At 37.1% G+C, this 19,447-nt stretch overlaps 1 protein-coding gene across 2 annotated transcripts in view; it reads left to right on the top strand.

Annotated features, from left to right (window-relative positions):
* Window positions 1-2,293: 2,293 nt before the first annotated feature.
* The window catches only part of LOC123873719 (frizzled-10-like), a 36,197-nt gene continuing 19,043 nt past the window's right edge, over window positions 2,294-19,447 (top strand). Inside the window, exon 1 of one of the 2 annotated variants that reach the window (XM_045918727.1) lies at window positions 2,294-2,677. Coding sequence is in view for 1 of the 2 variants with exons in the window: in XM_045918726.1 (XP_045774682.1) it covers window positions 4,459-4,635 (177 nt within the window). In the remaining variant the exon portion in view is untranslated. The other variant, XM_045918726.1, reaches the window with a different exon arrangement.

Genomic DNA, 19,447 nt, shown 5'->3' on the forward strand with positions numbered 1-19,447 from the left:
TTGCGGGTAGAGGCAAAAATCCGCGCCGCCTTTCGCCGTTACAGTTTTTGCGTGAGATGTGGTCGTCATTCCGCTCAAATTGTACCGGCTTTGTATGGTGGCCATGATTTATTTGTTTTCGAAAACTGCATGAGAAAATTCAAAGATAATCGTCGATTGTGATTTCAAAGTAACGGTTATAACAAAGTTGGTAGTATTATTTATATTAGACTATAATAATTGATAATGTACATTTGCAGCATCAGAGGAACCGTTAATGCATTGCCGGCCTTTCAGAAATTTGTTGGTCCGCCCCTTGAATAACCCTATGTTGCAAACTGGTAGAAACACCGCCCGATGGGAGTTAATTCCACAGTTTGCAAGGGCGTAGAAAAAAGGATCTGGCGCAACTGGTGGTCGAAGAGCACCAGGCACCCAGGTGGTAACCGCATTATCAGCTAAAGGGTAGTTCGACGATTAAGGAGCGAACTGAATTCCGAAAGTTTGGTGGTTTAAACTCCACCCTTTGCACTATTGTCACTCCTAGGACAGGCTTTCATTAATTTGAAGGCAAAGGGGGGATATTAGTCATGATTAACATAGGTAATATCCTTTAAAAAAAGGTTGATTTTACATTATCCAATCCAATATGCGTGGTCACCCTACAAGTCCAGAAAGCGTCCTTGTTTTTGCCCACCGCTGGCAAATTCACTTAATTGTGTCTACGACCCCGGGCCACGTCAGACGCGCAGTAATTGTGCCGAATTGTCTTTTTGATGGCGAGTGTTCCCGCTAACCGCCACTGTGCCATAATAACCCCACGGCACGATAATAACCCTAAAATGGACCCGTTTAAAAGGATATTTCGAGACATTTCTCTTTAATTTAAGATTAACTATTGAGTTTTTACCTGTTCATTTGGCCGTTTCCAAGCCAAGCCCAACCTACTTACTAAGAATTTATTTTAAAGAATGTGCGATGAGAAGTCAAATTATAGGTAAAACATACTAAGTATAATAATTAGAAGATACGTTCGAAAAGCAGTTTTCATAGGCTACATTACTAATTTACCGCTGTATAATTTTGTCTGAAACACAGATATTTTTAGACATAGGGTAAAGTTGAGCAAATAAATAAAACTTTTTGGGGACCAGTTACCCTGAGGGTAGGTACTTTTAACCCAGACCCAGAGATGACCAACTGACCTAATTCATCAGACAGTTCAAATCAATCGCAAACTATTAGGTATACCCCTGGGTCATTCTTACCTTTGAAGAATTACCTATTACAAATAAATTTTTATATTAATAAAATGTTTCTCATAACATCGCGATCGGCACAGGCAGCACGCGAACCGTCGCGCGTCGCTTAGTGGTCAGGGCATCGTGAGCGAGCCTCGAACCCAGAAGACATAGGTTCAAATCCTGCCGCGTTTTATATTTTTCATTTTTCATTATGTATTAAAATTATTTGCTTCCTTGAAATGATCATAAAAATTATAAATAAAATCTGATAACATTGTTCACAGACAGTGGCGGAGACAGTTGGTTGTTCTAAAGGAATTTTTATCCAAACAGGTCCACTAATTTATGTCTAACCTGACATAATGTTTATCAGATAAAAATAATTTTCGCGTGTAAGTGATACCGCTCGGGGCAGATTGGGGAATTGTTATTCCGAGGGCACTTCCTGCACATTTGCATGTGCCCGCGCGCCGTCAATCGCGCCGCGCTACCCGAGCCATATCTGACGTTTTAATTACGATTCTCGGCTGACTGTACTTAATTTTGGTTCAATTATAAAGAGCAAGCGATTTGATAATATATTTATTATTTTTCGGTACACCAACAGCAAATTCACAAAGCACTTAAATTAAAAATAATACATAGTCTTTTTACATACATACAGCAAGAACAAGCGTTTAGATTAAGGATTGATCTGGCACTGTTGCTCAGCGTAACGGAAACCAATCTAACAACAAGCCCATATAGCAAATGAGATAAAAGGTGTAATTTTTGCAAAAAAAAAAAATTGCTAAGCTACTCTACTAGGGTATGATAATAATAATCTTTATTAATTTAACAAACAAACTAAAGCATAAGGCCCTGCCCATGTAGCACAATTTATACGTCGTCTGGATACGTATAAATTGTGCTACAAGAGGCAGAGTCTTCCCTTAACATATGAAAAATTAATAAAAGCTACATATAAATTACTACGGAGCGTCACCAACAAACCATCGTATATCGTGCGTTTTAATAACGTTGCGTGAAGGCAAAATTCATGAGGAAACCTGCATAGTGCATACTTGTGAATTCTCCATAATATTCTCAAGAGTGTGTGAGTCTGCCAATCTGGACTTAGCTAGCGTGGTGGACTCCACACCCTTCTCATGCTGAGAGAAGATCCGCATTCGGGAGTGAGCCAACCATGGATTGATGATGGTAAATATAATGATTACTCTGCAATTTGTTCTATGATACAAAAAGGTAGTATTCATTTTTCTCATTTGCCAAAGGTGCCGATATTCTTATCAATGAATTCTTGCGATTGTTTATGCAGATATGGTTATACGAATACAATTTTCATCTGATATTCGAATCTTATCGAAATTATCGAGGGCACTTTAAAACATCAATTCTAACTACGAAATTGTTTTAGTTTGTAATCGTTCGAAGCGATAAGTGAAAGTGGGATAGTAAGTAACAATAGATATTGTGTTATCAATTGAAAATACTACTGATTAGGTATTATTTCCGTCCTCAATACAATACATGAAATCTAAAATGTCCTGTCGTGCATCGCCTTTGTTCCAAGTTCTGTCCGATAGAAGTCCAGCACCGGAATTGTTTACTACTACGTAATGTTTGACTTTAAGTTTTTGTAATTAATTATTATCACCATTACATCAATATTATCTTACAAATTCAACAACTGACAATCAAAGAGTTTACAATGGTACCTATTTATTATGATTAAATGACTTAGACTTTGGAAATAAATCTCATGCGAAAATCTCAACATAAAACAATTTAGTGCTGCTTGTGTCCCAGTAACTCTCGTGAAATTCTTTACTCATATTAGGGATCTCTCAATGTTCCGTTTACCTATCCAGGGTTGCTTATAATATTGTGGACTGATAAATACCTAAGTAAATATTTGGTAGTGTAATAAAATGTGTAGTCTTTTATTGGAGATTAGCTGGATTGGCCACTTCAACGATCCCCAGCTGATGCTAATTTGCCGTCTGCCCATTCTTTGCTACTGCTTAATGCACAGTTTTTAAATTGTCCATCGCCTTTCACAAACTTGGAGAAATCTATTTACAAAAAAAATCTTTTTTATCTTTCTTATGAATTGCACCAAAACCCACACCCCACAGTCCACGCATGCGTCCTTAATTAAGCATTCCGCTCTCGTCCGGCCTGCGTACGCGCAGCGGCGGTGCCTTTGACTTTATTCGCCCCGTCCCGTTCTCACAATACATCTATTCATATAACTGCCCACCATAGCTCGAACCCTCAGAGTCTTTCAAGATAAAACAGAACCCTTCGTACCCAAGTTCAACGTAAATTGGCCACGAACACCGACGAAGATACAAAGATTGTAGATCGATTTTTTGTCTTACCTCTATAAATATAGAGTGGGAATTGTACTGTGTTGTTTACATTCTAAAGGTGTTATTGGAGTGATGTAATGAAGGGGCCTAATTGTGTATTCTACTCGGGATGCCTGGGAGATAAAAGAGCGAGCGATAAAAGGCCATTAGGTATCCCTCTCGCACTTTTCCGGGATCATTGCGAAGGGATTTGATTTCGCAATTCACGTCAAGACTTTTGATTAGGTAGAGAAGGGATAGAGTTACCTACTTACAGTTGACTGGGGTTTCCAAGGGGCATTTATGTCTAAACTTCTAAAGACTTGTATTGTATGGAGTTACATTGAAGATGAGCTTTATTGATATGCCATTAAGCTTAATTTTGTCATTTCAGCATTAAAGCCTTAATTGCCCAAAATTAAACCATCGGTCATGGGCTCAACATAAGCCCCAAACTTAATTTAATGTTGATCATTGTCTCGAATCTTCTCACCCACGGATGCTTATAACAAAATTACTCCCACTGATTGCGTTGAGCCATGCATGATGCACGAATTAGGCACCTTTTTATTTTTTTCCTGTCCATAATGCCCTGTTCATGCGTACAGACTTTTATCGAGAGAAGCAGAGAACGCACCGGTTGGGTTGAGCGGCCGACCGGTTTCATTCCTTTGCCTTTGAGACACCACCGCGCGCCGCTGAAAACAAAATTCGAAATTCGAATCAGTCCGCTGCGTGTATTGTTCGAGGACGGACGAGAGCTTTTGAATTCATTTTATTCATAAACTTTTTACGAGAGTGTTCACAGTGTTTTCATAACTGAATAGTTTGATAATGAGAGAAAATATCACGGTTCTATTAAGTTTTGTTATTGTGACATTATGATGGGAAGGATTTTGTGTGTTTTTCTCCTGGTCTGGATGGTCGCTGCTGGCCAGGAAGAAGACAGTGGGAAATGCGAGAGGATCAGTCTATCCCAGTGCCAGGATCTGGGATACAACTGGACTGCTATGCCCAATTTAGTTGGACATAGAGATCAGAAGGAAGCTGAAGAAGCGGTGAGATTCTTTTCTATTTCCTAAATAATTATGATAATTATTATTTCATTTACAAAATGATCTTTTGGAAATGAATTTTGATTGAATCTGATGTTTCTGATTGTATTGGATAGGTTATAGAATACCAGGACAAGCTAATTATAATAATCACAATAAAACTTTTCGTTTTAAAAATTAACCTCCGTCCCCAGGCACTATTTTAGGGTTGGGGCATTTTGAGAAACATTTAAGGTTAAATTGCCCCAAAATTGCCTGATCGTCCTAGTTTTCAATCTTAGTTGGTTACTTTTATCATAATGGCAACGTATTGTTAGTAAAATTATGTAGATCATGCGTGATATTCACAGACCACCGTGATATTGTATGGACTGTAATTGTAAACAATAAATAATTAATTAATAATAATAATTAATCACACTAATATTATAAAGGCGAAAGTTTGTATGGGTGTGTGTGTGTGTGTGTGTATGTTTGTTACTCCTTCACGCAAAAACTACTGGACGGATTTGGCTGAAATTCGGAATGGAGATAGATAATAGCCTGGATTAGCACATAGGCTACTTTTTATCCCGGAAAACCAAAGAGTTCCCACGGGATTTCGAAAAACCTAAATCCACGCGGACGAAGTCGCGGGCGTCAGCTAGTTAATAATAATATTAAGTATCTACTACCTAGGTACTTACAGAGTTTATGTTATATACCTGCAGGGAATATATTATTTAGATTTTTCTGAGCCATAGTATGTAGTCGTAGGAAGTAGGAATACACTTCTAAACCTACCTAGGCGGGTACTTCATTTTTAGGTCCTAAGGTACCTAATATTTCAGTCACTTTTGATAAGAAGCAACTTCTTTCTATATAGGTGGTATACCTACCTAGTAAGTAGTACCTACACAGACCTAGCTATAATTAGGCCGCGCGGAGGATATTTTTAAACGCTTTATTATTCAACAGATAACAGCTGTATTGGATTTATAATACCCATTTGAGAGATAGAGCTACTTAAAGATAACAGTATTGTTTATATCTGCCGCAATCGCTTCATAATAAGTAGGTAAGAGGTAGGTACATAGCCTCAAAACTATTTATTAAACTCCCATAATGTACCTATACGTGTGCTTACGTATTGAGGTAGATACCTACTATCACACTTCACACTATCACACTAATATTGCAAAGGTGAAAGTTTGTATGTGTGTGTGTGTGTGTGTGTGTGTGTGTGTGTGTGTGTGTATGTGTGTGTGTGTATGTTTGTTACTCTTTCACGCAAAAACTACTGGACGGATTTGGCTGAAATTTGGAATGGAGATAGATAATATCCAGGATTAGCACATAGGCTACTTTTTATCCCGGAAAATAAAAGAGTTCCCACGGGATTTTTAAAAAATTACATCCACGCGAACGAAGTCGCGGGCATCAGCTAGTGTATTAATATTAAATATCTTGGTATCTTACTACCTAGTACCTAGTTATAATAATTCTGTCTATATTTTCTACAATTCTACACCGACAAGAGTCTCTTTAGTATGATTATTATTGTTATCATTTGATTATGCCTCTGGTGTGCGCTTTGGTCTTGGCCTTGCAAGTGGTAGATCCTGTGTTCGATTCCCGGTTGTTGCAAATTTGGAAATTTGTAATCTCTAAGTAGTGATAGATTCATTAGATATTAACATAGATAGGACGATTCAAAAGACCCTACCAGTTAAGTATTATTTGATTCCCTCTCTGCGTCGTACTCCTCATTACTGAGGGTCACGACCTTTTATTTTTTAATGCGAGATAGGCTTGCCGACAATCATCACATCACACTAATCACACTAATATTATAAAGGAGAAAGTTTGTATGTGTGTGTGTGTGTGTGTGTGTGTGTATGTTTGTTACTCCTTCACGCAAAAACTACTGGACGGATTGGGCTGAAATTTAGAATGGCAATAGATTATACCCTGGATTAGCACATAGGCTACTTTTTATCCCGGAAAATCAAAGAGTTCCCACGGGAATTTTAAAAACCTACATCCACGCGAACGAAGTCGCGGGTATCAGCTAGTGCTTAATAAAAAGCAATCCATGAGTCACATAATTTTCCTGGGTTAACAATGCGGTGGGTTTCCAGGTTCTTCTACAACCAATGTTATGAAAGTTCAAAAAGTGCGCGAGTTATGAGAATGAGGTTTATTTAAGAGAAAATTGAAAAAACTATTATTAGAAAAGACATATTACTCAATTAATGATTACCTCTCAGAAAAGTTATAACTGTATTTTAATTTTGGACATTTTGCTATTATTATTTTTTTTTTATTTTTTTTGTGTGACCAAAATGTATCTTAATTTAATGTAACATATTGCATGCTTATAAGCAGAATTTGGCTGTACCTTTTTATCTTTGTAACATCTCCACTGTTTACCCAAATTCGCAATAAAGAGATTTGATTTGATTTGATTTGATTTGATTTGATTTGATTTGAACTTCAAAATAGAGCCGGGCGCAAGGAATAAAGGGAAGCATAAATCGGCAAACAATGATTTTATCTCCTAAACGCTTGTCTGCGGCTCACGGCTTTAGTTCACAGGGCTTTCAACATGGAGGGGTGTAATTTATGAAGGGGGTGGTTTTTATGTCAAGGGTCGATTTACGAGCTTATGGATGAATAGATTTAACGACATGTAAGATCTGTTTTGTTTTGTATTGCGTAACTTTGGATGGGATCATTATGATACTTATTCACAACGTTTCTATAGTTCTATAACGGTAGAAAGCTTCTGTTTTAGATTTAGAGTTAGGTAGCTACCCGTAATCTGCAAATACATACCTATGCAATAATATTATTGTACCTAAATTGAAATTTTGAAAAGTACAATCGCCGACTTTCTTGTTGGTTCTTCTTGGTACTAAATGTCATTCTAATCAGTGATAGGTTTATAAACGATCTTCAAAAGTTCATGCAACCTTTCTAAGTATTATATCTATTCTATTCTAATAGCTTTTATACAGAATTATTTACTTACTTATTAACTTAATTTGAATACTATAATATTAATAACAATAACTCTCAAATTGACTCAGAAAGTCTAACGGCTAATCTGGGCTGGCTTTTAGTCCATAATAATATCTATTCAGCATTTAGAAAAGGGGTGAATTTTGAGTTCGCTACCGCGGATTTCCCCTTTCTGAACTGCTCTGGTTCACACGAGAGTTATATTTCATTGTTGCATAAATTGGGAACGGAAATCGTTGCAACGCGGATACTTTTACGATTGAGATAAGAGTTTAATTGGTTATACCTTCCTATTAAGGTTCAATAAATCGGTTCACGTTTGAGGTCGATACTCGATACCTACGGTCAGCATTTGGAATGCAACCTTCGACGACCTTCCTGGCGCTGGTCTTATAAGTGGGTGGTCCCGGGTTCGGTTCCCGGCAGGAAGGGAATTTACAATTTTTAAATTGTCGCTGGTCTGGTCTCGTGGGAGGCTACGGCCGCGGCTAGTTACCCTATCGACAAAGCTGTGTCAAGTGATTTAGCGTTCCGATGCCGTGTAGAAACCGTTCAGGAGTGTAGGGTTTGATAAAAACTGCTATTCCCCTTCCAGTTAGTCCGCTTCAAAATTAGACTGCATTATCACTTACCACCAGGTGAGATCGCAGTCATAGGCTGTATGGAATTTAAAAAAATGCAAACCAAGTGCAGCAAAATTGCAACTTGGATGCGGTTTTAGTAAGACTGACTGCGTGTACCTAATCCATGCAGTCCTACATAACGGTCATCCTCAACATCTCCTCTCAAAATGAGAATGGTTTGGCCATAGGTAACTAATACTGCCGTGCTGGCCAAATTCGGGTTGGCAGACTTGATAAACCTTTGGAGAAAATTATGGAGAATATTCTCAGGCATTCAGGTTTGCTCACGATGTTTTCCTTCGCCGTTAAAGCAAGTGATATTTAAACGCACAACTCCGAAAAGTTAGCTAGGTGCCCGGGACGGAGGTGGACGTCTTTACTCCACTATGCTATATACCTAGCTCTTAGATATCTATGTTAGTACAATAAACACTACAAGTAATCTCGTATCGTGTAAGTAATCAAAGCGGCACATGTGGCGATGAGTCAATGGCGTCGGACTTCAAAGGCAGCGCTCCTTTGTTGATTTCGCGATAGCTACGAGTAATATTATGCTAACATCATACGAGTGTTTTGCGAAACGTGCAAACTTTATATTGCCACATGAGCTCCGCAAATCGCAATCATGATCAAACGCCGACACGTCTAAAAATCGTAGTAGTATTATACTAGTATTAAAAGGTGCAGGTTCAAACCACACCTGTTGGACTCTAAAAATTTTATTTCAAAGTAGGTAGAGACACTAGGGTGTTTGGGAAAGGTAATTGAGAAGTTCGCACATTATCAGACTTCAGAGTATCAGACTAATATTATAAAGCCGAAAGTTTGTATGTGTGTGTGTGTGTGTGTGTGTGTGTGTGTGTGTGTGTGTGTGTGTGTGTGTGTGTGTGTGTGTGTGTGTGTGTGTGTGTGTGTGTGTGTGTGTGTGTGTGTGTATGTGTATGTGTGTATGTGTGTGTGTGTGTGTGTGTGTGTGTGTATGTTTGTTACTCCTTCACGCAAAAACCACTGGACGGATTTGGCTGAAATTCAGAATGGAGATAGATAATATCCTGGATTAGAAAAATAGGCTACTTTTTATCCCGGAAAATCAAAGAGTTCCCACGGGATTTCAAAAAACCTAAATCCACGCGGACGAAGTCGCGGGCGTCAGCTAGTAAATAATAAAAAAATCGATTTGCAACCGAATTAACAGATCATTCAATGAATTTTGATTAACTTTTGTTGGATTCACAGCTCGATAAGTATGAAGTCGGAAACGGTCTTTTCGCAGTGAAGTTTTGCCCCATAGATTTATTTTGCCCCGTCACTGGTCTCATCAGGCCGGCGATTGCGACTCGGGCCGGCTGCATGACGCGATCAAAGCGCGCCGTCCACCGCCTGCCCAATGCTCAGGGCTGACCCGAAGTTCAAAAGTGGTTGGGTATTGGTCAAGTAATTCTCATTACTAACTCAGAGTTGGAAAGTTAACGTGAAAGTCCTAAGTATGTCGACTGCACAATCGCGATCGTGACCGTGTGATCGCGATCCCGATCGCTCGTGGTCGTATTGTAGGGGGCCGATTTTTTCAAATTTTTTTAAAAAGGCTTTCACATAATTTTGTAGATCCCAAATGGTAGAGTAAGAAGTGCCTTCGAGTTTCTATTGGAAAAAATGCCCCTGGGTACAAGTAAAAAACATCTTTAACAGGGCTCTCGTTTCCACTCGTTTCATACAATCGTAGTTCCAATTTCATTTGAATATTAAGCAACCAAAGTCTATGAAATTTTGCAGACATATTCTAGAAACTAATATCTGTGTCTGTGGTGTTTTAGATTTTTCTAAAAATATGTAGTTTTAAAATTACAGGGGCTCCAAGATTTGTATGAAAATTTTAAGACCGCGTAACTTTGAAACCGAATATTTTAACAGAAATCTGGAAAACCACAGACATAGATATTAGTTTCTAGAATATGTCTGCAAAATTTCATGGACTTAGGTTGCTTAGTATTCAAATGAAATTGGAACTACGATTGTATGAAACGAGTGGAAACGAGTGACGGAGAGAGCCCTCTTAAACGTTTCCTATTTTCTTTCCTGCGTAGCATGAGGAACGGTGAATAAATAAAATAACAACAATAAGCAAACTAAAGTAATGTATTAAATTAAAATACTTACTATTATAAAAAAATAACTATGAGTGACAACCCTCAAAGATATTCGATAAAAGCAAACTGGTTATCTTGTACGGCGTCTTCTAAAAGGGCTATTAAATTCGATTCAGTAAAAATGTAAAACGTATTTTAATTAGTTAATATTTTTCGCTTAATTTGATTCGATATTCGGAATTCAAATTATGTAATGAACACAGCCATACGATTTATTTTTCCACATGCAAGGTAGCTATGTTGGACATGTTACCTAAAGGCTCATGCAAAGTTATAAAATTACAACATTTTTTTTTTCTTCTTCTTTATTTATTTAAGGGCTTTGATACATTAAAGTACATGTCAGCCCTATTATAATCTAATTAAATACAACAATACAACAAAATTCTTAATCTAACAAAATAAGTCTTTCTCACTATCCATAATTTGATTTAGAAAGCAGCCATGTGCAGATGTCATTATCCCCAAACCAAACCGAAATATACTTCATAATCTCCTCAATAATTAAACCAATAAATGCTTTAATCTTTTCTTCGAAAGTGCAGTCGGACAAATATATCTCTTTCAATTTTTGAATTAATTTCATATAATTTATGCTACCTTTTTTTCTCTCGAATTTGTTCTTCTCATTGCCTTTGTTTTCATCATCACAATCATCCATGGACATGCCTGTATTACTTTCTTTCTTCTCTTCACCACTGCTTCCTGTTTTCGTATTATTCTTATTTCGTTTCCTAATCTTCTTATTTCAATTCTCAATTTAAATTATATATTCTCAATTTAAATTACAACATTTAAATTGAGTGATTTCCATTATAAGTAGGTATAGGCCGGAACAGCTATCTCACGTATTTAGTCGATGTAAGCCCGACTAGTTTCGAATGACAATTCGAAACTAGTCGGGCGCTGGGCGACTAGAGTTGCCACGAATTGCCATAGGCTACATTATTTATTTACTTAGTACTAACATTACTAACATCATTGTAAGGAATTATATACTAAAATAAAATATTATTTATTTATTTAATACCAATCATAGAGTAGATTGTACAGATAACGTAACATAATGTCACTTGTCACTCCACTCAGAATTTCCGTGGCATCAATTTTGAACCCGTGTAGAGGCTTAGTGAAATTGAACCGCCGTTTATCTTTTACACACGCGTTATCTATCGGCGCCTATGATGCCCTTATCAGTTATCAGTTATCACGCATTAGCAACTACGACGATTTCGACGACCTCCCTGGGCATTGGTGTTGGTTCGATTCCCGATCAAGGCACTTTGGAAAGTAATAACTCCTAAACGAAAGAGCTATAGCCCAGTAATTAAGACGTCGCGGCTTCCTACTCGGGAAGTCGGGGTTTGAATCCCGGGTTTCAATTCACACACATCTAACCATCCTGTAATAATAATTAACCGCTGAGCATCTTGCTGGCCTCTTCCCGGTAGGAAAGGCATTCCGAACCAGTGATAGAGTCATTTGACGATTCAAAAGTACTTGTAAAATTTAAATTGAATAGGCATATTTTGAATTTAATTTAATTAACTTTTCTGAGTTATGTGCGTTTGAACTTTGAAGCAATCAAACATCACTTGCTTCAATGGTGAAGGAAAACATCGTAAAGAGCCCTGCATGCCTGAAAGTTCGCCATAATGTTCTCAAAGGTAAAGACTGCCAATCCGAACTAGGTCAGCGTGGTGGACTATGACCTAAACCCCGAGAGGAGATCCGTATCCAGTAGTGGGCCGGCGATGAGTTGACCATGAATTTTTAATAAGGCTAGGTTTCATAAAACGGCCTCCCTGGCGCAGTGGTCTTATAAGTGGGATATCCCGGGTTCGATTCCCGACAGGGGTTTAGAACTTTATAATTTGTAAATTTCTGATCTGGTCTGGTCCATCGGTGCATCCGTGGCTAGTTAACACCCTTAAGCCGTGCTGCCGAGCGTTCCGGTACGATGCCGGGTGGAAACCGAAGGAGTAGGTATGGCTTTAATGAAAACTGCCATAACCCTTCCAGGTTAGCCCACTTCCATATTAGCCTGCATCAACACTTACCACCAGGCGAGATCGAAGTCAAGGGCTAACTTGTCATCAAATAAAAAAAGCACTATCACTATCTATCGGCGCCTCTGATGCCCTTATCACGCATTAGCGATCCACGTCAGCACTTAGGCGATAAGGGATATAAATAAAATAAATGGCTGCCCAGCAAAGATACCGCTATCGTTGTTTATGAAAGCGTCCGTGGTTATTGATTCCACTCACATCCAAGCTCGCATCCGATGGTGTGGCCTTGTAGGTACGTTGCCTATTATTTATATGTAGGCTAATAGTCTTTGGCCGGATTGTTATCATGCTGACCGTCGGCGCTGACAGGTCTAGGTATCACTTTGAAGCGTTTCTGAATAGCGCTGATCGGTCATAGAGTGGTCATGGAGCATGGCAGTTCACAACCGACTTCAAAAAAGGAGGAAGTTCGGTGCCAATGTGGAGCCACAAACAATATGAAGAGTAAATGGTTCGTGCGGCTAAATGGCACCGACTCCAAAAATGTTATTATAGAACTACTTACATTAACTCTTGTATGTACACAATATTATATTCGGCAACAAATTAAATTATTTTTTACTTTTTAGTGTTTGTGGTTATTAAAGTCGGGATTTTTGAAGATGTTTTATTATTACAACTATATGATGCCCACGACTTCGTCCGCGTGGATTTAAGTTTTAAAAATCCCGTGATAAGTCTTTGATTTTCCGGGATAAAGATTCATTCATACCTGCCTCATTCATTCATGGTTGCCTGGTAGAGATCGGTAAGGCCGCCAAATTGTAGGTACCTGCCTATATTTTTGTTTTGATTTGTAGGTATATGTTTTCTGTAGTAATTTTGTGGTGTACCTACATACAATAAAAGTATATTAATTAATCAATTCAATAAATAAATATCAATTAATAAATAAAATAAATAAAAAAATTATGCAGAAAATCACGATCGGCCGTTGCTCTCTTGCAGCGTGATTGAGGTAGTACAATCCAACAAATAAACTTACCTACATGCTTAAATGGTAGGTACTTTGTACTTAGATAGATAGGTACCTACCTATTTTTTTTTGATAAGAATAAAAATGAACCGTTACCTTGTTTTTGCGAGGGAGTTTAAATTGGCCTTTAACTGCCGTTTAGATTTAGAGCATCACGATTGTTGGAACGAGAAAAGTTTTTTCATCGCGCGTTCTGTTAGGGCTGTCGCATTTATTTCACTGTGGAGCTTTTTTCATGAAAAAATAAGCTTTGTCATGTAAACCAAATGTTATGATTATTATTTATTACTTACTACTGCACTGTACTGTACTGTATTAATGCATGAAAACATTTATTTAATGACTAGTAATTTATTTAGTTACTGTTTCGATTTTAATAAACGTAAGCGCCTTGGGCATTGGAAAAGTCAAAATTAAATTGTTAAAAATTAAAATACTAAAATATTAAAATACTTAAATACTAAAATTTTTCAGAATTAAAGTATAATGATTGAAAAAACTAAGAAGTATATGTGGTGAACTATAATATCCGTCGGTACCTTTTTTAAACTCAGGATGACTGGTTATCGCAAAACCAAAAAAAATTCTTTGCAATAATAATTATTGCTCTAGAAAAAATAACGTCCCCTAGCAGCCCTAACTAATCACATAAGAAAAAACACAAACGAAAATCGTCTTTCCACTTGTGGTCCTAAGTTCAAATTACCTTGTATTGTTGCTAGTTAAAAATTAGTGGAATTGTCAAAAGTAGGCACTTATCTTAAATCATGTAGTGGGCCGGTCCATTCACGGATCTTCCATCTGATACTGGATCGGTCGTTCACCTTTACTTCGAACTGCGATATGAGGAAGTAACTTAACTTTTATAGTTTCGTAGAAGATACCTGCGAATACTAGGTACCTATGTCTGAAACATCGATATATATGGATTAGCCTTTCCCATACAATTCCGTCCGCAAAAATACGCTTGAATCTTACGTAATCGTCATTGACAAAGTCAAGAGACTTTTGCAATTTTTCTTGACTTTTTGAGCGCGTTTTTTATCTTCGAAGGGCCCATCCATATACATCGATGGTCTGAAATATCTAGCATTCAATCGATCAGCCTGTTTGCGTCCACATAGGTTTTCCCAAAAGCGCACTGCCACGCACAATCCGCCGCTTTCCTCATCCACCCACTTTCCGCTACCTTCTTGAGGTCGTCAGTCGAGCGGGTCGGAGGTCGTCACACTGCGCTTGCTGATATGCGGTCTCCACTCCAGAACGTCTGCCCCAGCGGCCATCGGTTCTGTGGCAGACGTACCACTGCCGCTTCAGCTATGTCGTCCTTTTTTTTATTTAAGTCGGTTAAAAAAGGGATCGCAATCATCAGCAATGGTCAGTCAGTACGCCGCAGACAGAAAAAAGAGAAATTGGTCAATTCGGAGTTATGAAAGCTGCACGCAAAGCTTTGCTAAACTTTGTATTGGAATCGGCCCAAAACTTTAAAGCAACTTTAAAGTTTGTTAAGTTTAGGCAAAGTTAAGTTAACAAAAGGATGGCGTCAGCGCTTAGCCGCTTCCTGCTCAAACTACAAAAGTATCAAAATGTAATAAAACTCATCTCCAACAAAACTTTAGACGCAGCCTGCGGCGCCACGCGCTTGCGGTGACCAAATCAATGACTTTCTAGAGTCTAGTCCCACTTTTTTAGCCGACCTTAAAAAAAGGACGTTATGTAGTCAATCTTCATTCTTCGTGTAGGTAGGTATGTATGTTCGCGATTATCTCAAAGACCAGTGAACAAGTTTAATACTTTTTTCACTATCGTAATTTACATTTTATATTTTCAGGAAGGTTTTAGTTTATTATAAAATAATACATCCACTTAAGATCGTTCTTATGTATGAACTCATACACAAATGTACAGTTATTAAGGAATAAAAACCGTGGAATAAAAACGTTGCATTGACGACCTCCTTCGCCTTACAAGAGGGGTCCCAGGTTTTGATACAACGAAGTGAGGTCTTTGAATCTACTTAGGTTTTGCATTAATTGTCCGTCCGTCTGTCTGAGCTTCCGAACTTCGGAATAAGTAATACATAGTTTAAATCCTGTCTGAATAGTAAAATCTTTAGTTACATAATCATTGTAGCGTATACAAACTTGTCAAGAAATTTAATATTATGCGCATGCATTAGATTTTATTAGACGATTTATTTTATTATTGATTTTCAACTCATAAGTCGAGAGCTAACGTATTACTGTACTTTGAAATATTGAATAATTATGTTTTATTCATTAGCAAAACAATCATGTTTAAATAATGCGTGAAAGAGAATTGCTATCCTTACTATAATAACTCTATTTATTTTAAATTCTTATCTTATCTTTACTTCCCACAAGCCGCCTTAATTGGAGCTAATTAATTAGCATAATTTTGTTTTGAAATCTGTTCTCTGCTTTAATGATGTGCAATAAAAAGAATACATCATACATTTTATTACATGCATAATATTAACAAAAGTTTCATTCATGCCCGAGTTTTGTACGCGCGAATTATGAGCGAGACAGCACGAATCTCAGTTTTTCTTGTGTTTAAAATCTTATCGTCAAGCAATAAGGTCTGTATTTAATTGGAGTACCTACATTCGGGTTTTTTCGGCGTCAAGTTGTGCTTTTTGGTGCAAACTTTTGCCACAATAAAAGTTTAAAACAATCTTAAGTCGTCAATTTTGTTGCGTCTTAAAACTGGTAGTACCTACTGTACCGATTATATAACTTATCCCATGTTGCTACCCCACAATCCTGGTCACCCCAACAGCACACGAACGGCGAAACGAACCCTGAGGCCTGAGGGGCTACAAATTGCCCCTAATTACAGCAGGTAGGCGGCGCACAAAGGTCTTTTACTAAAAAACGTGCTAAGTTATTTTAAAACTGGTTCCGAACACCATAAATATGAGCTGCCCGCACTACGCCCTGAATTGAAGGTTTCCAAATTCGAATTCATCTTTTTTAACTATAAAATACTAGCTAGCTGATGTCCGTGACTTCGTCCGCGTGGATTTGATTTTTTTTCCAGGATAAAAATAGGTTATGTCACTCTCCAGATCTTTAGCTATACCTACATATTAAGTACTTATAGTTAAAAATATCATGCGAGAAATCATGACGCGACGATCCGTTGCTCCTTTGCGAGTTGCGACGCAAACAAATAAACACTTCATAATAATATGGTAAAACAAACACTTTCGCATTTATAACATGGGTAGTAATACCTATACAATACACTTATAAGTACCTGACTTGCTTCGTTTTTCTAATGTTTTTCTAGCTGACACACCCCAGCTTTGCTTGAGGGAACTTTCTGAAAATCCTTTCTCAGTGGGGGGTTAAAGAGAGATGATACCGAAATACAAAATGTCCAGTTTTCCTTCCACTTAATCGCGTATAATTTAAAACATAGTGGATTTCAATGCGATTTACAACATCATTTAGAACATTTTATGATTAACGTAAGGGAAGGAACTGTCGGCGGGTCTGGAATTCTATCCTGGACACGCACCTCTAAATTTTCATAGTTATTTGCGTTTTAACAGTTAAATATAACACCTGCATGTCTCAGAGTCCTTCAAAAGTTTTTGAAGGTGTGAGGTCTGTCAATCCGCACTTGACCAGCGTGGTAGACTATGGCCAAATTGTTCTCATTCTCAGAGGAGAGGCGGCGATGGGTTGAAATTGAAATTTTCGTTACTCAATTTTCTAACTATTACCTGTTCTGTTACCTATGTATTGTGTGCTTTAGATAACTATTTTCTCGTAAATATAACAATTCCACGTTACCTCTACATTTTGCCTTTCTGAATAATATTATAACATTCCAATAAATCGTCGGCGTCTTTGATATACCCGATATTGTCTGGAGTTTATAATTTTTGGGAACTTTTTGTTTGGAAAAGGTGTGAGTTTTTGGGGCCCTATCATTAGCGCAGGTAAGCGAGGCACTTTTGACTTTTGAAAGAAAGTTTTAACTCCCGAATCCACTAAACCTGTTTATAATATGACAAAGTTGCAACTTTTTGTAATGTGTAGTTTATGTAAGTAGATATGTATGTAATAAATTTCGGAATAACATGACATTACTACTCGTAATCTCTAAAAAAAAGTTATTTCCTACCGTCTGTTCATTTGTACGCTTTAGATCTCTTAAACTATGTAGGTACGCAATAGATTTTCATTCGGTTTTCATCAATAGAATTCAAGGGGAAGGTTTATACGTAGGTAAGTATAGTTTGGTATTGTTTTGTGTTAATTTGCTGAAATATGACGATTTTTTCAAAATGTTAGAAGAAATCAAGCTAACTGAGAGCTTTTCATCGAAAATGAAATTTGAATATTATTTACCACATTAATACCTAGGTACATTGCACCCGTGCGAACAAACTTTCACCCTCTATAAGTATCTTTTATGCCTCAATAGCGCAAATAACTAGGAAATGATTAAAATCCAAAAGGTCGTAGATTCAAAAACTAAATTATTGTACCTACTTACCTTTCTCTTTCGAAAAGCGTCTGGCCCTCCTGGCGTTACGTATTCTTTATTCTTACACACCTACTAAGTACATATTTTCTTAGAAATGTTATAATTTATTTTCTAACTCAATACCTTATAATGAGAATATTAAAAATATAAAAAAATCATAGTAATTATCACGGATTATATCAACCGCTTGAAGATTACATCGCCTCGTCCAATTAATAAAATATCAATTGTATATCGATATGTTATCTAGATCTTATCGTGTCATTGACGCTGAAACTATCGATTTTTGTTTTAATTATCCATTATTTATCTATATTCGCTAAGTAGCTAAAGGGGGTGTGTTTGGCAGGGATGAAAAAATCAATTAAATTATAGTCTACTCATTTAAGCAAAATATGTTTAAGAGGGCTCTCTCCGTCACTTACTCCATACAATCGTAGTTCCAATTTCATTTGAAAATTAAGTAACCAAAGTCCATGAAATTTTGCAGGCATATTCTAGAAACTAATATCTGTGCCTGTGGTGTTTTAGATTTTTCTAAAAATATTTATTTTCAAAATTACAGGAGCTCAAAGATTTGTATGTGAATTTTTAAGACCGCGTAACTTTGAAACCGAATTCATAAATATATTAGTTTCTAGAATATGTCTGCGAAATTTCATGGACTTTGGTTGCTTAGTATTCAAATGAAATTGGAACTACGTTTGTATAGAGCGTGTGACGGAGAGACCCCTCAAGTTTGAAATTCAAGACTTTAGCTTCAAACGATGACGTGGCAATACAACGGATTACAAAATATAATATACCAGCACAGTTTATGATATATATCGTAAAACTGTGATACTAGGTTTGTTTGCTACCAAAACAATAAAAACCCATTATTGAACCGAGAATCGAGAACTTTAAACACATTTTACATCGTTGAGCAAAAAACATAGTCATTATCTTAATAAGGGTAGCTACAAAAAAGTAAGTTACCACTTACATTCCACGACTGCGCGCCGATCAAAGTACTTATACCTATCTTATCCAACGAAATAAACTTAAAAAGATACCATTTATAATGTTGTGAACGCATAAATACTTAGTATAATTGCAATTATATGTTATAAAGTCTTGCAGGGGAATGCGCGAAGGGGGTTCGCCGGTAGGATCAAAGGCAAAGATATCGAATGCGCGCGCGCAGGTTTTATTTTTTACTTTATACCCGTGCAACGACCCGACTGAGTGGTAAGGGCAATTACAAACTTACAATAATGTGATTACAATATAGTACTTTTAATAACTGTGAATACATGACAGGCGAAATAATGTTAGGGCGTATTTAAAGCATTTAAAAAATAATAATTTACTCTATTAGAATTAAAATCACAATTAATTAGGTAGGTACTTAAAATTAACTATTCTAGTATTCTCTACGAAGTTAGGCAAAAAATTGACAACATACCTACTTCATTTTATTTTTACCCG

Source organism: Maniola jurtina, chromosome 17 (assembly GCF_905333055.1).
Source record: "Maniola jurtina chromosome 17, ilManJurt1.1, whole genome shotgun sequence".
In the NCBI taxonomy this organism is placed as follows: Eukaryota; Metazoa; Arthropoda; class Insecta; order Lepidoptera; family Nymphalidae; genus Maniola; species Maniola jurtina.